General features: G+C 50.8%; 1 protein-coding gene across 1 annotated transcript in view; it reads left to right on the forward strand.

Moving 5' to 3' along the window:
* The first annotated feature begins 990 nt into the window (after positions 1–990).
* Positions 991–22,135, forward strand: part of LOC122372496 — a 47,768-nt gene continuing 26,623 nt past the window's right edge. The window contains exons 1-4 of the mRNA XM_043349715.1: positions 991–1,108; positions 16,778–16,844; positions 17,150–17,294; positions 19,837–19,918. Of these exons, the coding sequence (XP_043205650.1) occupies positions 1,094–1,108; positions 16,778–16,844; positions 17,150–17,294; positions 19,837–19,918 (309 nt within the window). The 5' untranslated portion in view covers positions 991–1,093. The remainder of the gene's footprint in view (positions 1,109–16,777; positions 16,845–17,149; positions 17,295–19,836; positions 19,919–22,135) is intronic.

A 22,135-nucleotide genomic window follows, 5' to 3' on the forward strand; every position in this document is an offset into this window, starting at 1 on the left:
ATTTACCCCCCCCCCAGCCCCGCGCGTTCGGCTGGAGACCCCAGCCCCGCGCGGGATAAGGTTGGAGTTAAAATATTAGCAACCGTAGGGTATGAATCAGCATATCTTGATGTTTATTTTATTTTTGACAAGGTATCAAAGCAATGTGTTATTAACTTTATAGTAAAATGAATATCATCATAAAATGTTTTAATAGGAGCCCTCAGGTCATTCAGGTCACCTTCATTGTCACTAGCTGTGCCATAAGTTTTTGGTAGTGTGTGATATCGCTAGGTTTTCCTAAATCACACAGGCATCACATCTCCACAAATTCTGATCAGCTCACACTCCCACATAGCCCTAATGCATTAACACAAGTTTCCTCAACGTCTATAGACCACCACGTGCCACGGGTATATCCGATGTAGTGATGTCAATTACGGAAAATCGGAATACCGATACCAAACCAAATACCAACCAAAACCACGGGAAAATACCGAAACCAAACCAACTTGGAAAAATGAGGGAAATGCCAACTTTTACCGATTTCTTAGCCTCTTATACATTAGTGAGGGTTCATGATACCAACAAGATATCAAACACAATACGATTGAAATACCAAATACCAAGTTGGTATCGGTTTGGTATTGGTATACCAAAAAGTTGATATCCGATTGACATCACTAATCCGATGGCTCCGGCGTTCCGTGGCACGTGCTGTGCCCCTCCCCGACGTGGTGCCACGTGCCACGGCACGCCCCCTCCCCCCCCCAGTTGGCCGCGTGCCGCCACATGACCCCAAACAATCACCGCTGCAGTGTTTCCCAGACGCCGCCGTCTGGAAAGTCTCTGTCTGGGGCCGGGAGCGGAGCGCCGGGTCGGAACCGGCCCGACCGGACTTCCCGCGCCGCCAGCTGACTGTGGGTGTGTGACGTCACTGGTGGTGGTGGTGGTGACGTCACTGGCCGCTGCGGTACGGGACCGGCCGGCAGACGGCGGTCAGTCGCTCCGCCGCCCCGCGCCGCTGAGGGTTGTGCTGCCCGTGTCGGGAGAGAGGGAGGAGCACAGGGAGAGAGCGGGAGAGCTGGTCTCGCACACAAACAGGGCGGCAGACATGAAGGTGCTATTGGTGAGTGTTGGTGGCCTCCAAATATGATTTGTTCAATATGTAGTACCGTTATGTTTTCGATATTAATGTGCTTGTGCAGTCGTAATTGCATCCCTATATACTTGACCCGTTTCCTTTTCGGGATCTGCATTGTACAACGACTTTTTGCCGTTGTCACCCAGTTATTTCGCTGTGCTTCAGTTCTAAATTAACCCTCGAGGAAATAAACTCAATCGATAGACGGCGCTGTCATTTGAAACATGGTTCTGCAATAATTTGCAGCGTCTATTGGTCAGCATGCCCCAAGTTCAACCTATTCTAGTGTGCCCATCTAATTACACAAGCATCACAGATAAATCAGCAGAGGATCCAAAAATGCTGTTTTTGCCGCTGCAGGACTGACATAATAACTAGGTATTGTTGAATTTACATTAATTTTCGCTACCGTGGAGTTTTAAACCGCGCCAATTATGTGTTAATAGAAGTTGCTAGAGTTTTATCAAGCAAAAGGCAAGCTTTAAAAAAATGGACGCATCCGGAGCGGGCTCGTATGCCCTAATTGCCACTGGAGCCGTCGGTGCATCCCTAATAAACTATTTGTGCCATTTGCATTACGTATATCAGGCGCCAAAACAGAACTTATGGGTTTGAATGGGCAGCAGGCTGTATTCACACACCCATTTCGTTCGGCTATACGAGATGGGTTATATAGGTATATATTCGGTTATATTCGGTTATACATTATTCTCGTATGTCCATTGTCCATCCATCCTGATACGAAACAGGACTCGTGGGTGATGGGTGTCCCGACAGATTACGTAGAATCAGCGCGCACATACAATCAGCAGGTATTGTTCAGGCACCTGTCCCAATACTGCCAAGTGTGAGCATCACCCAGAGCTGAGTTCTGAAGTTCCACCCACGCGCAATATTCCCACCCCGTTTCTCCTGTGCGTAGTGGAGACTGCTATTATGAATAAAGGGATAGTCAGTAGCCACCACAGCCCCCGCCGCCGCCCCAATCACATGGTTGCCATGGAAACTGCACACCTGTTACGCAGTGAGGTGCTGAATTTGATCAGATGAGTTGACATTAAAGGTCATCCATGCCCGTGATGTTCATCCCGCAATACGGCTATTCCAGACCGAGACCCTTGACCTTGGTCGCCCCGTACCACTTCCCGGAGCTGTGGGTCGGTCGAACCGGACCCCCCTCCCCTCCCCCTCCCCCCGGACCAGCTGGGAGGGGGATCAGGGGCGGCTCCAGACCACCGACGCCACCGACTGGGGAGGCCGGCGGCCGGGATGGCCTCTTGTGCCGAACTGCCGTCTCCCGTACGCACAGCGGAGCGTTGCCTAGCAACGGCTGTGTTACCATGGCAACCAGGTGACTAGAGCGGAGCGGTTATTCTCTTGTGCCAAACTGCAGTTCCTGGCACGCACGGTGGGGCGTTACGTTGGAATGGGAGAAACGTGGGTAATCATAGCGGCGAGCTATGATTATAACCATGGCTCAGATCGTTATACCTACATCTTCTATGTACTCAGAATGGACATTTGAGAGCATTTTGAGAGCACTGAGCATTGAGCCACAGTCCAACAAAGTAGCTTCTGGTGCTCTCTATTTACTGCTGGTTTGCGATGCATATTTGCTTCGTCTGGTCTGAAACTGTGAGACGATATAGCCATGTCTGTTTCTTTATGCCTTTGAATCATCCAACCAGCTTGATCATCATTCTGAATTGAATGTCATTTCCTTTCGCTGGAAGGGACATGACATGCTAGACGTCCCATTCAAATTGATTCTAGCCAGCGCGGCTCGACTGGTGGAGGAAAGTGGTCAGAGCTCCGTGCTGTTGTTACGCAACCGCCTCTGTTTTTGGGGAGCCGGGCGCTGCCGCTCACTTGACCCAGACAAATTTGGGTTGTTTTTATCGCCATTCTGCACATTGTGCACTGACGGGCTGCACCTTTCCACCTGGAGCCAGGTTAGGAATCACGCCCTATTTAGTGCATGACGGCGCCCACGCCTGGCCTTTGTGCAGGCGAACTATGAGTAGGTGCCGGTATCGCTCGGTAGCAAGCAAGGGTTATGATTAATAAACATGTCGCTCATAGTTTTAGGGACTCGAGTGGCTTTACGGCCCACCCACATGGCCAGACTATGAGTGGGTGTTTTGGTCAGGATCGGTGGGCTCCGTTGGTCGTGCTGGTGCAGCCACGGTCCAGTGATTCTGATTCAGCTGGTGCGGGTCGAGTCTTACCGCCGACCAGGGCAGTGGAACGGAGCGGGCAACGGGTCGAGTCTTACCGCCGACGAGCGGGCAACGGGGAGACGTAATGGCTCAACTTGGAACTTGTTTGTCGTAAATCGCAGAAATTTCCTTTGTGGTCGATCTGTCAGATGATTCAATCAAAGCTCAGAGCTCACAAAATGTTTCAACCTTTGGCCACAAGTCGTTCCTCCGTTCTGATATATGACTCATTTGCCTCAGTGTCTGTGGGGAGACACCTGACTTAGCCGAGTCAGGTGATGTAACGAGGCATAAGCAGCTGGACGGTTCCAGGGGACTCCCCTCCACATGCCCAGGTATCTGCGTCTCTCTATATCGGCTTACAAATCGTGTTTGTACGGTTACCAGGATTGACTCGGCTCTCAGGTGGTACGAAGTCGCCCTACCGCCCTACCGTCCACAGTGACACGAGCAGTGCGCTATCCGAGCTCTGGGATAAGCCCTACCCACGGTAACACGAGCAGTGCGCTATCCGAGCCCTGGGATAAGCGGCGCACTAAGAACAGCGCAGTGCAGTGGCCCGTGTTCTGGGCATTATATATTGTATTGTATTGACGTTTGCCAGCACTCCACATACACCGGCGTGGCTATTCTGTGCCGATAGTCACAATATAAAAACAGGTAAAAGGCGGAATGGGTAAAACAGGCAAACATCAGGCACACGTGCACATCATAAAGCTTGCACTCCTATGCCCCCTCCCCCTCCCACTACATATCCCTATTACACTTAACTATCTTAACGGCGCGTTTGAAAGAAGTGGGGTCCAGCTCAACGATACTCACAGGCAGTTCATTTAAAAGTGATGTTGCGCGATATAAAAACGATCGCTGCCCGGCGGCCGTTCGCATAGCAGGAGGCCTCAAAAGGCGATCCTGACGCGTACTGCGCTCGGACTGCTGGCGCGAGTCACGAAACGTAGTGAATAGAGTAGAGATGTCCACAGGCTCGCCGCTGGTGATCGCCTTATGGGCTACCGTCAAAGTCGACACCTCATACATTTGTAAGGGGGAGAGAAGTCTGAGATCCTCTCGCGCGTGAGAAATGCATTAATTTTAGGTATTTAGGTATAAACATTAGGTATTACTGTCGGTGATTCTGCACGGTTTCTGAACAATAATGTTCTCCGTCGTGATGGTTTGTTGTCATGACTGCTTGCATCCATTGAATGTGACACCTGTTCCAATGATGACTGCATATCTTATACATAAAACGCTTTGCCGTGCACTTATAAAGTTTTCATTTATCATGTTGAAATGTGATTTTCAATTATGGAACTAAAGCCTGTGCATTTCAAAAATTCATGCTACCCTGAAAAATGCCTCTTCACGGCATTCAGTTTTTTTTGTACGATTTTCTAAATCGTTTCTTCACATTCGTGCATTACATCTAAACGTCGCAAGAATATGGCGACGGCATCACTGGTAATGAACAAGGTGGTCCAAATTAATGCCAGCGTAAAAGAATGCAGCCCAGTTATTAGAGCAGACAATGATACTCTGGTGAACTAACCTGAGTTTGTCTTCTACACTTTTTGCCTAATCCAGGACGCCACGAAAACGCAACAATGGTATAAAATATAACGTCACAAGGCCTGTCGGGAGCTGCACTGACACACCTGTTCCCCTTTAGTCGGTTGTTCCCCGCACTTACCCCGGAGTGGGGCGGACCTATTTGTGCTATTTAACAGAAAGTACAAGCTCACATGCATAAACACATTAACCACATGTACCCATACGAACCGCCGGTGCCGCTCAGAGCCTGTGCTCCCTGGCGCGGCGGTTACAGCGCCCCGCCGGCTCCCTCTGCGCTGACCACTTGGTTATATAGGTCTTTGTGGAGGTAGAAGAATATGTAGCCGTTTCTCAGGTGTCCCTCGCCCATAATGTCGGCCTCGTCGACACAGCTGACTCGGCTATCGTTATAGTGGTACCAACGGTCCCTGCCGACGCTGTAGACGTCCGACACGTAGTGTCCGGAGTGCGTGGCGCCGCCGTAGTGGCTGACGATGCCCACCAGCCGGTAGGTAAAGTCGCCGGCCAGGTCCACTGAGCAGAGAGACTGGCCGTCTTCCACGCAGAAATCCGAGAGATGTGCCTGCTCCGAGGTGTCGGCCGGCGCTCCCTTCCCCAGCGACCTCACGATGGCTTCCTGGAGCTCGCCATCTTCGTCCTCGCGGGTCCGCGCCGGTTTGGACTCGGAGTCAGCGTCCAGCACCACCAGCTCATCCTGCGCTGGCGGCGGCGGCGGCAGCGGCTCGGCACCGGTCGCCGGTGAAGAGGGACGCGCCGGCGCTGCGGTTCCGGCCGACACCGGCGATCCGGCGGCGGCGGACTCCGGCGGGCCGGCGCTGGCGGTCGGCACTGATGACGGTCCACAGGCGGCGGGCGGCGGCGACGGACCCGACCTGGGCGCCTCAGACTCCTCGAAGTCGGAGAGGGTACACAGGGAAGGCTTCCTGCACTTCCACTCGGGAGGCCGGGTGACGTCATCCGCGACATATTCGTTCAGTGAAAGGAACTTGGGAATGCCGACATTGGCGCGGATTTTCTTCGATTCCCCCCCAAGGAAGACGTACCGGTTGAGCTGTAGTATCAGCGTCCTGGGCAGCTGGCTGATTTTGGTGGTGACGCGGCACTCATCATGCTGGCAGTGCTGACAGAGCCGCTCGCGCCGGTCAGGCCGCATGCACATTCGCAGTGCGTCCTGCAGCGTGGGCGTCTCCGTGCCCTGGCGGCGCGGCACTCTGACAAACCAGCATATGTTTTCTTGCCGCTTCAGCGCCGTTTCATGACACTTGGTGCACATGTAGCTCTCGACGACCTGGTACTGAAAGTTGTCTCGCACCGGGTTGTCGGTCGGTCGCCGCGCGTCGATCTCTCCCTTCATAGTGTCTAGCAGGCGCAGCAAGAACTCATTGGCGTCCTGCATCTCGGTACCTCTGAACGCCGGGTCGATGTCGGCGAACACGTCGCGCAGATCGTTGAGATGGCTAGAGACTGATTTGCTGAGTGCCTTCTGGCGCAGCACCATCAGTTTGGCGACGGCACGCAGCGTGCGGCACTGGCCGCTCTCGTCCAGGCCCGAGATCAGGGAAATCATCTCACTGAGGAACGGTCGCAGGCCCAGCAGCGACTGCAGGGTGGCGTTCTGATAGCAGGAGTTCCCGTAGTTGGGTAGGCCGATATACAAAGGGTCCTTGCCATCATTGTCGGAGTCGAGCGGCCGGATGGCCGGGACTAGCTGCAGGCCGCGGCTGGCCGCCTGCGCCTTGCCACAGTGCAGCTGCGGGTTCTTGTCGCCCTCGCCGGACTTGCGCAGCGACGGCGGCGGCCGCATCTGTGGGCTGGCGGCGGACAGCGAGCCGCCGGCTTCGGCCGAGTCACCGTAGAACCGGCGCGGGCCGACGCCAGCCACCTGCAGCAGCTTCGTGTTCTCCCTGTCAGCGCGGTCCGGGCAGCTGGGCGCCCGCTCCTTCGAGCGCGACAGTCGCGAACCCTTGGCCTCGGACGGGTGCATGGTCCCCAATGTAGATCCACCTTGGCTCGACTTTGAGAGGGAATGACTTGAGTCGACGTCAGATGCCTGCCTTCCAGCGTTTTCATCGCTATCTGGTTCTTGGCTGCATGGTGACGACTCAGCAGTGCAGGAAGGCTGCGCATGGACTCGTCGAAGCGTTGACGTGTCGTCAGCTGCTGCCAGTCGCACAGCAGCCGCGTTGCCACGTGCCACTGCCACCGATATGCGCTGCATTAAGTGTTCCATGTCTCGCCGATCGCCGGTTGTCTGAACGATCCGCTGACCGAGTTCTCTTAAGAAGTGAAGACTATCAGTGCCAAAAGCACCAGATGTCTCGACGGCGACTGTTTGGAACAGGTACCGCCGACTTAAGTCAGCGTAGCGTCGACGTTTGCGTCCTTCGGCAGCAGTGGCTGCGGCACTCGCGCGCGATGCGCATGCGGATACTGAGGAGGCACTGAAAGTGTCGACGCACGTTGCATCCCAAATGAGGCATTTCCCCTCTGAGTAAGGGAAGGTTGTGATGCCATCGGGACGGCGTCCGTCGCCGCGATCCAAGCCGGCAGGTTCTAGGACTGCTGGAAGGCCGGCGGCAGCGAGGCCACGTTTGATAATGTTATTGAGCTCTGCGTGGCGGGGTAGTCGACCGGCGCTTAACTGGCAGCTGAGACCGTGCAGACCACGCTCATCAATGTCGGCCCCGCAGCGGCAGCGATGGGGAGCGCAGAGCTCAGCGCCAATCCGCAGAGCGATTGCTGTCCGCAAGGTGTCAGGCTCAATCAGGGTGCCTACACTTGGTGACGGGTAGGCGTTGAGCCAGGCGCCTGAGTGTGGCTGTCCGGCGGCTCGGAGCCTAGCTTGGCACACCTTATCGGTGCTGCTGTCTAGCAGGTGCGTGCTGATAGACTTGGCCTCTGAGCGGTCCCATTCGCGTTGAAGGTGCCGCTTTTCGTCGTCTGGCGGTGTTAGACCGGTGCGGTTTTGCCACTCGCTGATCAGACGCCGTGTGGTCTCGTTGAAGTCAGCTGAGGTAGTTGCATTGATGGCTGCCACCATGGCCGCAGATGCGACATGCGATGCCAGGTGAGCGGGGAGGGCTAGATCGGAGGTCATCCTCACACCAAGCCCGCCAAGACTGACAGGCAGTGTGGCCTGTCGCCAGGCGTCGTCGCGCATCTGAACGTTGGTGATCGCCTCTAGACCCTTCCTCACGACCTCGTCGATCCCAGAAAGCAAGTCAATGTGTCTGTGGGCTGGGGAACTTCTCAAAAGGTAGAGTAGGCGAGGCATAGAGACATAGTTCTTAAGCAAGAAGAAGGATTGGTGGGGCTCTTCCATGCTTCTGAGACGCCGTACTAGTTTCTCAATCTCCTGCTTGCCGAGTAGGAGTCTGTGTCGTGTTTGAGAGTCATTCATTGGTGCGCCGAGCAGTTCCAGGTCATCCAGGCAGACTTCATGAGCGTCAGGGAGGATGCCGTGCAAATCATCCAAGATGTTCTGTTTTTGCTGGGCCCCTTGCTTTCCCAGGAAGGTGCATTCGCATTTCGCACCGTTGAAGCGCAGGCCAGCCTTCTCAAAGTTCTCTTTGACGCGCTCAATGCTGGCGAGCACTTTTGGCAGCGGACCAGCCAGAGTGCCGTCGTCCAAGTACCAGACGTTGATGTCTGCATCTGCTGCTTTGGTGGCGGTGTCTATGGCCAGCGAGAACAGCAAAGAGCTGAGAGGGTCTCCTTGCTGGATGCCGGTTTTAGACAGCACTTGGCTCTCTCCGATGAACAGGGGAGCAGATTGGCTGTACCCTTGCCATACGAGAGAATAGATGTCAGGTGCTCTTGCTCTCACTGCCTCCAGCATGCTGTCTCTGCGCACTGAGTTAAAGGCATTTGAGACATCCAGCTTCACGAGTATCCTGTCTTCGCTGGGTTCCGACTGCTGGATGTATGTTCGAACAGCATGGACTGCCGCCTCACATCCATTTCTTGTGGCCACGCCCAGTTGCACGGGCCTCAGTTCGGCCCCGATTCGTCCGGAGACTGAGTGCGCAGCTACTTTTGCAGTGATGCGGCGGTACACGCTTCCGACGGCAATGGGTCTAAGGCCGCCGTCCTTCTTACGCAGAGCGATCAGAGAGGCGCCGAAGAATGCTGGCAAGACAAACTCAGGAAGGCGGCCACATAACGCCAGATTGACGAGAGCCGTCAAAGCTGTGAGAAGGCGTGCTCCGGCTTCGGCAGTTGTTCTGGAGATCAGAGATCGCAGGTGAGCGGGTCGGACTCCGTCTAGTCCAGCGCTCGAGCTCGGTGGAAATGAGTTGATGGCCTTCAGGACGTCTGCTTCAGTAGCTGTTAGCGATGCTGTGCCCTCGTCGGGCGGTGAGATAGGGCGGATATCTTCGGGTGGTTCCGGGTGTTTCTCTTGCATTTTGCTAATGACATCATCTGTTGGGACCGCAAAAGAATCGTCCGAGGCCAGGAGGCGCAGAGCACCGCGGAGGTCGCCGTCTGTTATCTTCTCTGAGACGCGGCGCAATAGTGCCATGGTGCTAGGTGGGCGATTTCTTTTGTTCTGAGCTGTCCTTTTACTTGCATGGCGAGGTGGGTTGAAATCATCTTGAGACAAGTTATTACGAACTTGAGTGGCTAATGATAGCCTCTTCTTGCTGCCCTTGTTGTCACGGATGGTAAGCGCCAAGTAACCAAAACGCATTAGCTTACGCCATGCGAGGTCGGTACCCTGGGTTACGGCATCGTTGATGCAATGGGCTAACGCGTCAGCCACAGCGATGCGTGCCCCTTTGGGGATGAAGGGTAAGAGTCGGCATCGCTGCTTCAGAGAGGCTATCTCGTTGGCAATGTCACTGGTTGGAGGGTCATTCGCTGCAGAGTTCGAACAGCCGTCTCCGAATCGGCAGGATGTGCAGCGTTTGTTCTGTTTCGCGCATCTGCATGTTTTGCAAGGATTTGTAACGCATTTGCAGCAGCGAGGAGTGTGGCTGACTTGTGTATCTAACGATTCATTCTGAGACGAGGAGCTGTTCATGATGCAGGTTCATCGCTGTCGAATTACCTTCTCGGCCGAGGTAAGGTTCATAAAAGCTCTGTGAATGATGACTAAAGAATCTTCGAGACTGAAGCAAATTAATCTGAGGCGCACGTGACTACGGCAAAAAGTCAAACGAGTTTTTTAGTTTTCACTGTGCTGAAACTTTGAAAAATATTCGAAAATGTGTACATTTTTGAGCACTATATCGTAAAAGATTTTAACATTTGAGTCTTTAAAGTATAGGCAAAGAAAAAAGCATTTAAAAACAAACAAAATGACATAAGTTTCGACTGCCGAAGACTTAATGGACACTTATACAAGTCGGAGCAAAAAGACACGTCCGATTATTCCGATACAATTCCAATTCGGACCTCACCAAATCCGGGTCAAACAACTGGCTGCGGGGCACCCAACCGAAGAAGAACTGTCCCCGCTCGGCTACCGCCACCGGACGGAAAGCCCGCACGGGATCCAGACGGCGCCGGTCGGCCTCAGCCGCGCCACGGTCGCCGCCGATACAACTGCGGCGCATCCGGCTGCGCCGGGATCGTCCGCCGCCGCCGGCCCTGTCGCGGTGGCGGCGGCGGCGTTCTTTTCTTGGGTGACGAGTTGTCGATGTCCTGCGGTCGAGCTCTGCTGGTCAGGGTGACGACAGCTGGGCTGGCAGCTGTTTTGGACCTGTGACGTCATTACAGGGAGGGTGTTGCGGCCGTTATACGCAGATCACAGTCTGGACTTGGAGGCAGTCTGTATGCGGAGAAAGTACGTTTTAATGAGATAAATGTGCATTATACTTATGGGCTGCTTCCAAAGGTCCTCATGGTGATTCCCAGAAGGTGTCTATACCTAAGTTGTTTGTGTTGACACGAGCTGCACTATAAACTGACGGGACTCTGCAAGTTTTAGTCGTGGTAAAATTATCTGCCCGACTGTAATCACTCGCTAATCTCTTGTTTTCTGTCAAAAAGATGAAATTTCTTAAATACCTACTGCTAGGTATAAATGCATATTTAAATGTTATCTTCCCACCGTTTGTTTGATTTATATCTGTGTACGTACCTGAGCGGAGAGCACGTGCCCGGATAGCATGAAAATATTCCGCTGGTTTCCCTATCTGCATATCCGATCTCCAAGCCAGCCTGCCCGTGCCATTTCGGTGATCCTTCCCGGAACGTATCGCGGTGGACCAGCCATAACCTCGTGTAATCCGTCCGCTAGCCGCTGTTTACACGTCGTGAACACGCCGATCTCCGTCAGCAGCGATCACCGCAGTTCTGAACACCTGGACGGACCTCCCCCGCTCCCGGCGCGGTTTTCAGAAACAACCCTGATCGGATTTGCTGTTTGTGATAATAAAGTTAAAAAAATATATTAAACATGCTTCGATCACCGATCTGGCATTCCAGTTATGTGGCTTTGCACGTGCAAACATGGAGCATTCGGGCGTGGGTGGCGGAAAATTCGGGTGCGTCTGACGACAAGGCTACGTGGTGCGTGGTGACATTCGGCAATCCTAACACTCCGGCCCGTGGCGCATGACACGGTCACACGAGTACTAAGTAGTCGTCCGTGGCACGTGCTGGAATATCACCAATGCACGGTTAGGTAGCTGCAATTTATTGATATCTTTTAAGGGAAACACTCCAGCCACAAACCCACACCGGCGCTGCAAGCTACCTTGGACGCGGCGGTTATAGAACCCGCAGTTTCAATGGACGGGCTCTCGTAGCATGTGTCATAAGAGATCTTACTGGAAAAGCTCAATGTTTACATCCATGGGAGCTAGCGGTGTCCTTTTCTGCCATAAATATCACCGTGTGAGGAATGCGCGTCCATTTCTGATTTCACAGATGGAAACTACGAACAATGGCATGTTTGGATAATGTCATGTATTGATAAAGATCTATGTAAATGTCAACGTGTCGGTGGTCTTCGTGCCTGCACATATCCACCATGAAGTATCCCTCGCTATTGTGCCCTGCGGCTTCCCTCAGCTGAGGCGGGTTGGGCTGCTCAGGCACAAATCTGCGTTACGGTTAAAAATGTTCCAGGCTGCCACTGCTCTGATTATTGTGCAATGTGTGGCCGGTGGTATAGCGGCGGTCGGGTTTCCTTAGCCGAGGACCATTGTGTGTGTCGGTCGGCAGAGGAAAACCGCAGCCACAGCTCCCGACCAGCGCGGAGACGCTATCGGGCCGCGCTTCCTGCAGATATAGTAAAACTGGAGCGATAAACTCATTAAAAGGCGCTCCTGTACATGCAGCAGATTACGAAATCGTGCAGCATGTAAACAAAGACAATCAGACTGACCATTGTGTCCGTTAAAAACACAAGGGCTGCTGTTTTCCCTCTATCGCGACGTCTTGAGCTGATTGAAACTGATAAATTGACGCTCAGAAAGTGACGGAGCCAGTGGATTTGGCATATAACAGCTAACGCTGCTAACAGCTTTTACATTTTTGCCAAAACGATGAGTTCGACAGTTAGCATGAAGACATATCAAATTAATTCGCAAAGTTGATGATATTTAAAAGCCTTCACCGTTCGCTCACAGGTAGGCACTATTAGGCTCACCACCGCCTGTCAAACTCAGAGAGGAAAAGGAGGCAGGGTCGAGGTCACGTGCTGTACGCTGAGTCTCGCTTCACGCTGGCTATCACTCTGGCATTGAGGCCACTGGGTCCTGTGCAGAAGGACATCGGCATATCTAGATGTGCCACCTGGCCAACCGGCCCTTCACACGCTCAAAGCATACGGAGTCGTTAATCTAGTGCGTCATCACTGGTACGGGCTGTATACCATTCAGCATCACCACGGTCATATACATCGCCAAAGGGGCCGTATGTATAGTCTGGCAAACCTAAGAAAGAACGCCTGAATCACTTTGCACGTGTTTTGATCACTTGAAATGTATGGTTCGGAGAAATTTGTGTGAAAAGTTGTGACAGAAAATATGCCCTCACAATATAAATGCACAGGCATCAACGACCGCAGCACTTAATCCATTCTTTCTTAGGTTTGCCAGACTATAAATATAGGCATCAGTTTCAATAGTCGAGGCCTTGTGCGTGTCACAATGATGTTCATCACTCAGTACGAGGTGTGTTGCAAAGAACGGCCTTGTGGACACGCGCTTTTCCTCACCGACCTCTACTGTGCTGCGTATTACGACATGTGTTGATATCCCGTGACATCAGATGGGCGTATGAAACTAAATACCGGATCATTGGCTTCCCTAAGATACTTCATCTTTATCGATTTAACACGCGCAGTGAAAGAGGGGAAGGGGGGCCATGTCGCCCACCATTCTGTTATTCGCAAATATCTCACACCGTAATTATTCTATAAACGTCAAACTCTCAGTACCTACCTATAATTGAATTGCGCTTATTACGGTGAAAGCAGTATGTAAATCAGTCTACAACTTCACTTGTTGTGGTGTTAAGAGTCAACAATACCGCCGGAGCGGCGCGCACGGCGCCGGCATGCCGGCTGATTCTCGTTGCCGGCGCCGGACGGTGCCGTCTTTGCATTGCGATTCACTTCAAGATCTCAGTGAAGACTTAACAATGTAATGAACAGGCAATCTTATGATGAAAGAAATACGAAATTCAGTTGGTTTGGTATCCTGTTGAGTTACGAGTGTGTAAACAGAAAATTGTCTCTCAGATCGTTTGGTTGTCAGATTGGTGCATCTGCACTGTGCAATGCACGACGTTCGGGGCGACTGATATTTGCGCCATCGGGGTCCGCGAACCACTGACTTTATAAACACGCTAAAAAGCTATTAGCTATTAGTTGTGCCCAGAGAAAGTACAGTAAACAGGGGCGATCTCGTGGCGTCGCACCACATTCCGATCGACTGCCAAGCACTCGGAGCTGTTTATCTACAGAGCCACCCTCGCCCAATTCGAAAACTTCCACACTAACTACTTCGATGCACAGCGCTCGCTCCATTACTCTGAATTTAACGGAAGTTGTTTGTTTTCCGCTGTATGTTCTGTACGCAGGTGCATGCACGTTTAACCCGGCAGGCGGTGGGCCTACCAGCCACCTTCCGCGCGGTGGGGGGGGGGGGGCACTTTTTGCCCCCCCCCCGTATCTCCGAAACTACTGGACGGATCCGCAAAATTCAAACGGAGTTCGATAGCCCTGTCAAATTTGTCGAGGGAAACCAAATTTCATTGACCTCGGGGTCACCGATGACGTCACAGGTCAGGTCAAAGATAAAATGTTTCACCGTTCACGGGGCTTCTAGGGAAAGCGCTATTATTATTATTATTATTTCAGTATACCCGACAACCACAAAGTAGTGGGCATTACGTTGGGTAGTGGTACAATCTTCATACATACACATTACACAATACACATACAACACACATATACACAATGTTCATAGGTACATCAAATGTTTACACACTCAGTCCACCATGATTCGCTCTGTCATGGATGTAATTAACGAATTCGGTTTTAGAACAGTTCCGTACATGATAAGGAAGGCTGTTCCACAACTTTGAGCCATGGTAAGACAACGATGTCTTTTTATATTCGGTTTTCGGAATGTCGAGGTCAAGATTATTCCATTGCCTCGTCGATCGTTCCGATTGCCGTACCTTGAAAAAAGAAACTATTGCAGGTGGGGTACATTCTGGGAAAAGCAAGCATTGACGAATGAGTTTTAGTGCCGCAATATGATATTCAGAGCTAACATCACCATGCCATGCTAAGCTGTGGGCCTCTCTCCCAGTGATGCGACGTGCGAAGTTAATTATTTTGCTGACTCTTTTCCTCTGCGTTAAATTACAACTTCCCCAAACCAAAATACAAAAACGTAAGTGGGGAAGGACTAGGGTGTTAATGAGCAAGACTATGATCTTAATGGGCAAGATATGACGAAGATAGCTAAGCCTAATCAGCATGCCAATTGATTTGCCTACCACAGTGGTAATATGCTGCTCCCAAGTAAGAGAGCCGTCCAGTATCACTCCAAGGCTTGGTATGGAGGACTTAATTTGAATGCAAGTATCGAAAATATCGATTCCTGCGAGTTTGACACGTCTCAGAGATGCTTTCGAGCCAAAAATAATAGCTTGGGTCTTACTAACGTTGAGTGCAAGGCCGTGATGCAGGAACCATGCGGCCAACCTTCGAGTGACTGTTTGAAGGCGGGCTATCATGCTGTCTACTGCCTTAGGTGAGCCAGAGACCATGATTTGCGTGTCGTCTGCATATTGCGTTATGGTACACAAACCACTGGCAGCAATTGGTAAATCATTTACGAAAATATTGAAAAGGGTTGGCCCCAGGACGCTTCCCTGGGGCACCCCCGACAGCACATCGCGTTTCTCAAAACAGCCTCGAACATATTGAGTCCTGCCGTGAAGGTAATTTTCAAACCATGGATGCTCTATCCCATATTGACACAACTTCTCAAATAGCAGCGTATGGTCAACAGAATCAAACGCTTTGCTTAGGTCGAGGGAAACCAGAAGACATACCTCTCCTTTGTCGATTGACGACCGTATAGATTCCGTAAGAGTGATTAAGGCGTGATCAACCGAATGGTGACGTCGGAAGCCAAATTGGCTCTCTGATAACACTGAACATTCATCTAGGTATGATCTGAGCTGTAGCGAGACGAGTCTTTCAAGAAGTTTAGACACAACGTTTAGCAGTGAGATGGGTCTATAGTTTGACGCCAACGCCGAGTCACCCTTGCCTTTGTATATGGGCACGATTTCTGCAGTTTTCCAGCAAGAAGGAATGACACCAGTGGCAATTGAGGAATTAAATATATGGAGAAGTGGAGTATAACACCGAGTAGAACGCATTTTGTCGAAGATCAGCGATAAGGCGTCAGTTGTCTAGTACATATGTTGCTATTAGAGGTCACTGGTCATACCAGGTCAGGTCACAGGTCAGGTCACCAAAGGTCACCAAGGGTCACCACATGAGCCCAACTTTACTAAGGTTATGAGATGCATGTTTTATGGCCAGTGTTTCATTTCCAACTCAATGGTGTTGGTTATAAGACCATCAGGTACGGTTTAGGTCACTTTCTGGTGGAGGTCAGGTCAAGGTCAGGTCAAAAAAGGTCAAATTTCAAAGTTGATATTTTTGCATAAAATGGGTATCGATTTGATGCAGCTCGTCACGGGGAGTCTAATGGTGGTCTTTGTTTTGCACTACGAGGTCTAGAATTGCTAAAAATTGAGTTTGAAAATTTGACGTCATCAATTTTGAACAGTTTTTTCGCTATAACTTGGCCAAAAAAAAGAGGTATCGATCTCAAATTTGGTATGTAGGTAGAAGGCGGTAGGGGCTATCACATATATTCCGTTTTTTTTCGAAATTCAAAAAACTTTTTGGATTTTTTGGTTATTATACTCAAAATTGATTTTTGGGGGTCAAAATCCAAAAATTTGAAAAACCGAAATGGTAGTTTTGTAGCCCTTTCAATTCTACACCTTTTATGACTGAAACATTTTTCTATATCTCTAAAGCTGTAGGCCTGACAGCTCTTCCCGCGAAACCTTTTTTGGGTCGAAAATGGCAAAAATGACGTCACTCTGACGTCATTAGCGGCCAACCTATCATAGCCTTTGGAAAAATTTTTGGTCACCATGTGCGCTAGCTGCTCCCGGGAGGGTACCGAAAGTTTGGTGACGATCGGCGCAGCGGTTCTCGAGATATATCGAAAAAACTAAAGGGGGGGGGGGCAAAAAAATGCCCCCCCCACCGCCTGGAAGGTTAAAATTATGCGCAACGCACAGATTTCGACGTTCCTGATCTCCGTTTTGCCTAGATTCTGACCCTGCTGTTCTCTTCTGCCCCCAGACTTTATTGTCAGCGGTGCTGCTAGCTAGTCAGGTCCGGGCAGCCAGCATCATTTTCCCCGGCGGAGGTAAGCTGTATTCTGAAAACCCTTCAGTTCACGCCTAGCTCCTCGTTCTACAATACGACTGTTTGCCATTTCTAGGAGGGGGGGGGGGCAGAACCTCATTTTTACGTCTGGTAGTTTTTTGAAGTTATTGTGTTCAATACAATCGTGGCGTGTCGTGTCAATTTCCAACAGATGAACATCAGCTGAAGTGCTCTGTGAATTCGTAATTGCTCACATATCCTTCAACTTCCGCCTCCCTCCATCTTTGCGCGCACTTTTTTGCTGTTGGTAGCCATTTTGTATCTGACCTCCCTGTGACCCGGCAGAGCCCGAGCCGGGGCCCCCTCAGCAGTCGGAGACATCGCGCCACTCGGAGCCCCCGCGGCAGCAGCTGGTGTTCAGACAGACGCCGAAATGTGCTCAGAACCCGACCGGCATCTGCTCCACCAGAGACACACAGGACTACCCCACGTAAGTATCCACAGAGATGCGCTCAGAACCCGACCGGCATCTGCTCCACCAGAGACACACAGGACTACCCCACGTAAGTATCCACAGAGACACGCAGGATTACCCCACGTAAGTATCCACAAAGACACACAGGACTACCCCACGTAAGTATCCACAGAGACACACAGGACTACCCCACGTAAGTAAAGACACACAGGACTACCCCACGTAAGTATCCACAGAGATACACAGGACTACCCCACGTAAGTATCCACGGAGACACACAGGTCTATCCTATGTAAGTATCCACAGAGACACACAGGACTACCCCACGTAAGTATCCACAGAGACACACGGGACTACCCCACGTAAGTATCCACAGAGACACACAAGACTACCCCACGTAAGTATCCACAGAGACACACAGGACTACCCCACGTAAGTATCCACAGAGACACACAGGACTACCCCACGTAAGTATCCACAGAGACACACAGGACTACCCCACGTGAGTATCCACAGAGACACGCAGGACTACCTCACGTAATTATCCACAGAGACACACAGGACTACCCCACGTAAGTATCCACAGAGATACACAGGACTACCCCACGTAAGTATCCACAGAGACACACAGGACTACCCCACGTAAGTATCCACAGAGACACACAGGACTACCCCACGTGAGTATCCACAGAGACACGCAGGACTACCTCACGTAATTATCCACAGAGACACACAGGACTACCCCACGTAAGTATCCACAGAGACACACAAGACTACCCCACGTAAGTATCCACAGAGACACACAGGACTACCCCACGTAAGTATCCACAGAGACACACAGGACTACCCCACGTAAGTATCCACAGAGACACACAGGACTACCCCACGTGAGTATCCACAGAGACACGCAGGACTACCTCACGTAATTATCCACAGAGACACACAGGACTACCCCACGTAAGTATCCACAGAGATACACAGGACTACCTCACGTAATTATCCACAGAGACACACAGGACTACCCCACGTAAGTATCCACAGAGATACACAGGACTACCTCACGTAATTATCCACAGAGACACGCAGGACTACCTCACGTAATTATCCACAGAGACACACAGGACTACCCCACGTGAGTATCCACAGAGATACACAGGACTACTTCACGTAATTATCCACAGAGACACACAGGACTACCCCACGTAAGTATCCACAGAGATACACAGGACTACCTCACGTAATTATCCACAGAGACACACAGGACTACCCCACGTGAGTATCCACAGAGACACACAGGACTACCCCACGTGAGTATCCACAGAGACACACAGGACTATCCCACGTAAGTATCCACAGAGACACACAGGACTACCCCACGTAAGTATCCACAGAGACACACAGGACTACCCCACGTGAGTATCCACAGAGACACGCAGGACTACCTCACGTAATTATCCACAGAGACACACAGGACTACCCCACGTAAGTATCCACAGAGATACACAGGACTACCTCACGTAATTATCCACAGAGACACACAGGACTACCCCACGTAAGTATCCATAGAGACACACAGGACTACCCCACGTAAGTATTCACAGCGACATACACACAGGACTACCCCACGTAAGTAAAGACACGCAGGACTACCCCACGTAAGCATCCACAGAGGCACACAGGACTACCCCACGTAATTATTCACAGAGACACACGGGACTATCCCACGTAAGTATCTACAGAGACACACAGGACTACCCCACATAAGTAAAGACACGCAGGACTACCCCACGTAAGCATCCACAGAGGCACACAGGACTACCCCACGTAATTATTCACAGAGACACACAGGACTACCCACGTAAGTATCCACAGAGACACACAGGACTACCCCACGTAAGTATCCACAGAGGCACGCAGGACTACCCCCACGTAGGTAAGTATCTGCCACCGAAGACTATATAACGTAAATCACAATTCAGACACCCAGGACTACTCTACATAAACATCCAACAGGCACCCAGGACTATCCCACGGAAGCTATACTCATACCATCCGCCAGAGACCCTGCCAGACTTTAGATCACACCAGTCGACTCTCCCTGGCTTTACGCCGACCCAAAAGTCAATGCCATTAACTGCATAGACGGTAACCGATGCGGAGGTCATCCTAAAAACATGGCATGTTCAGTACATACTAACAAACTGATGCTTGTTTCGCTGTTGATAACCCTTCCTCAAAAGAGAAACATTTTTGTCTTACTTTGCTTCATCAATTGCGACTACGTTCTCCGTAATATGAAGGATTCTTCAACTTCCAGATAACTACTGCTCAATTTTCAAGGCTCTTATCAAATAGCCTGCCAAGGCCGTACAAATGCTCCATGGAAACATCAGCTCTCCTGATGACGCTGCGTGTTTCCAGTGAGCTGATTCCTGATGACGCTGCATGTTTCCAGTGAGCTGATTCCTGATCACGTTGCATGTTTCCAGTGAGCTGATTCCTGATCACGTAGCGTGTTTCCAGTGAGCTGATTCCCGATCACGTTGTATGTTTCCAGTGAGCTGATCCGGCTGGCGCTGGCTAACGCCAACGAGGCTGCTCTCTCGGAGATTACCCGCGGGGACGACCGGGTCAACACGGTGAGTACAGCTGGCTGTCGGGGCCAAAGGTCGAGCGTTCGACCCTCGGCATGCTCCGTGTGTTTTACCCGCTGTCTATCGTAGGTGGCGGAAGCAGCTGTTTCAGGGTACTGAATATGCCATATTTTTCCGGTCTAACCTACAGGGTGGAAAGTAATTACGCGAACATACTTTTTCGTCTTCTAGTAATGAAAAAACGGCGGTGACATAAACAATATATGTTTTACTTTATCCTTATCTAGTTGCGATGCATTGACATAGGCGTTCCGGCATGATTTACATCAGTATGTGAAGATCTGTTGGCTAAAGCTCAGCCCACACCTTATGGAGCTGTCCAGTGAGGTAATTGGTATTGGTGGCTCCTTGCAGCTTTTAGACGGTCTCCTGAGGAGTCATCTGGAGATTTTTAATCGAATTGAGGCCCAGGCGTTTCCCAGATCAGCTTTTGTATGTCCTGAAGAAAAACGGGTTCTCACAGCACCAGTATTGCGTTTTGTTGGCCGTGAAAGTAAGGATTTCACCAATCACGAAGAGCAGTTTCTTTGCGTCAGGCACAAAAGTGCGCTCAGTCATTTTGCCCCTTTCGTTGCACGGTGGATTAGACGGAGACACTCGTCTTGGAGGATGTTCCACCGGTTGTATACTTTATTTTTAGTGACCTTTTTTAGCGCTACACGCAATTCTGACACCACCCGGGGGCTCGTGACCCACTGATGTGTTCCTTTGCCGGATGTTTGAAGGTTGGGACGGACGGGACATAGGACGCAACAGCAGCCCTCATCATCATCATCATCAATTTATTATGCGTCTTTTCAGACAATACACATACACATTTCACTTTCCAATAAACACACCAGCAGTACAGATACTGCATGTAGGACGATGAACACAACACTAAAACGCAATTGCAAAGCACATTAACAAGTCAACACATTTGTGAAAAAACCTATGAGCACAGAAGCCTCACGAGACGACGGGACATCACTGTCTGGCTGGAATTTAAAAGGAATCTGAGCGAATCTACTACACCGTCGCTGTCGATCGCGCTGCCTATGAAGCTATGGTCCACATGACCCCTCACAGCATCAAGCACGTTTTGAAAAGAACAGTTTAACAGTTTGTATGCCAGGTCCAGAAATGTTCCGTGCAATTGTCTAGGCTCGGTAGCTAAAACAGCCAGCTCTCGTAGCATAATGTGTTTCAGTCGGTGTTGGTGGCTTCGGAATATACCCGATAAGGCTAGCAGCACCGCTCGTCTGAGCCGTTCATGTATTCTCGGGATACCTAAAGCTACAAGCAAAGCAGAATGATGAGCGTATTTAGATAATCCGAGGGCAGCTTTTATGCACCGAGATTGCAGGCCATCCAGATCGTCAACATCAGACGAGCGAAGGGGGACTGTTTGACATCCGAAAGTTAGGGCAGGGATGACCACAGTTTTCCAAAGAAAGACTTTATCTGAAGGCGACAGGCAGTCACTGAGCATTCCAGCAGGAGTCAGTCCGTAGAATGCTCCACGAGCCCGACTAACACGGTGCTGTACATGAAGTGACCCGGCTAGATCCGCTGACAATGTGACACCTAAATGTTCGGTCACTGCTCGTACAGCAAGCTGCTGACCAGATAGGTGCCAGACGGGGAGCGCAGACAAAAGTTCAGCACCAAATACAATACAGTGACTTTTGGTTTTTATCGGATCTACATGAACGAATTCAAGCCTCCAAAACCCTGCGAATTGATCAACTATTTCCAAAAGTTTACTTAGGTTTCCCGCATTGGTAGAGAGCAGCATCAAATCATCTGCGTAGCACACGGCAGGAACATGGTAGCCAAACATGAAGGATCCGCACAAGCTAACATCAAGTAGACTTAAGAGAGGCTGAAAGAAAACATTTGCAAAAGCTGGCGATAAAATGGCCCCCTGTCTCGTTCCTCGCTTGATGTCAAAACAACTCGACATATGGTCAGCATAAGTTACGAAAGCTTTTAGACGTCTATACCACACTGTGACCAAATGCCAGGACCGGGGGCTCAGGAACTTCTCTAGGCGAAAAAGTAGACCATCATGCCAAATTTTATCGAAACATTTCCTCGCATCTAAATTGGCTGCAAACACTGGAGAACCTCTCTGACTGTGCCACTGCGCGGTTTCAGTAACAAGCATCGTTGCCTCGATAGTACTACGGTTCTCCAAAAACCCAAATTGTAGATCACTGG

Source organism: Amphibalanus amphitrite, unplaced genomic scaffold, assembly GCF_019059575.1.
Source record: "Amphibalanus amphitrite isolate SeventyFive unplaced genomic scaffold, NRLGWU_Aamphi_draft 001366F_arrow, whole genome shotgun sequence".
NCBI classification, from domain to species: Eukaryota; Metazoa; Arthropoda; class Thecostraca; order Balanomorpha; family Balanidae; genus Amphibalanus; species Amphibalanus amphitrite.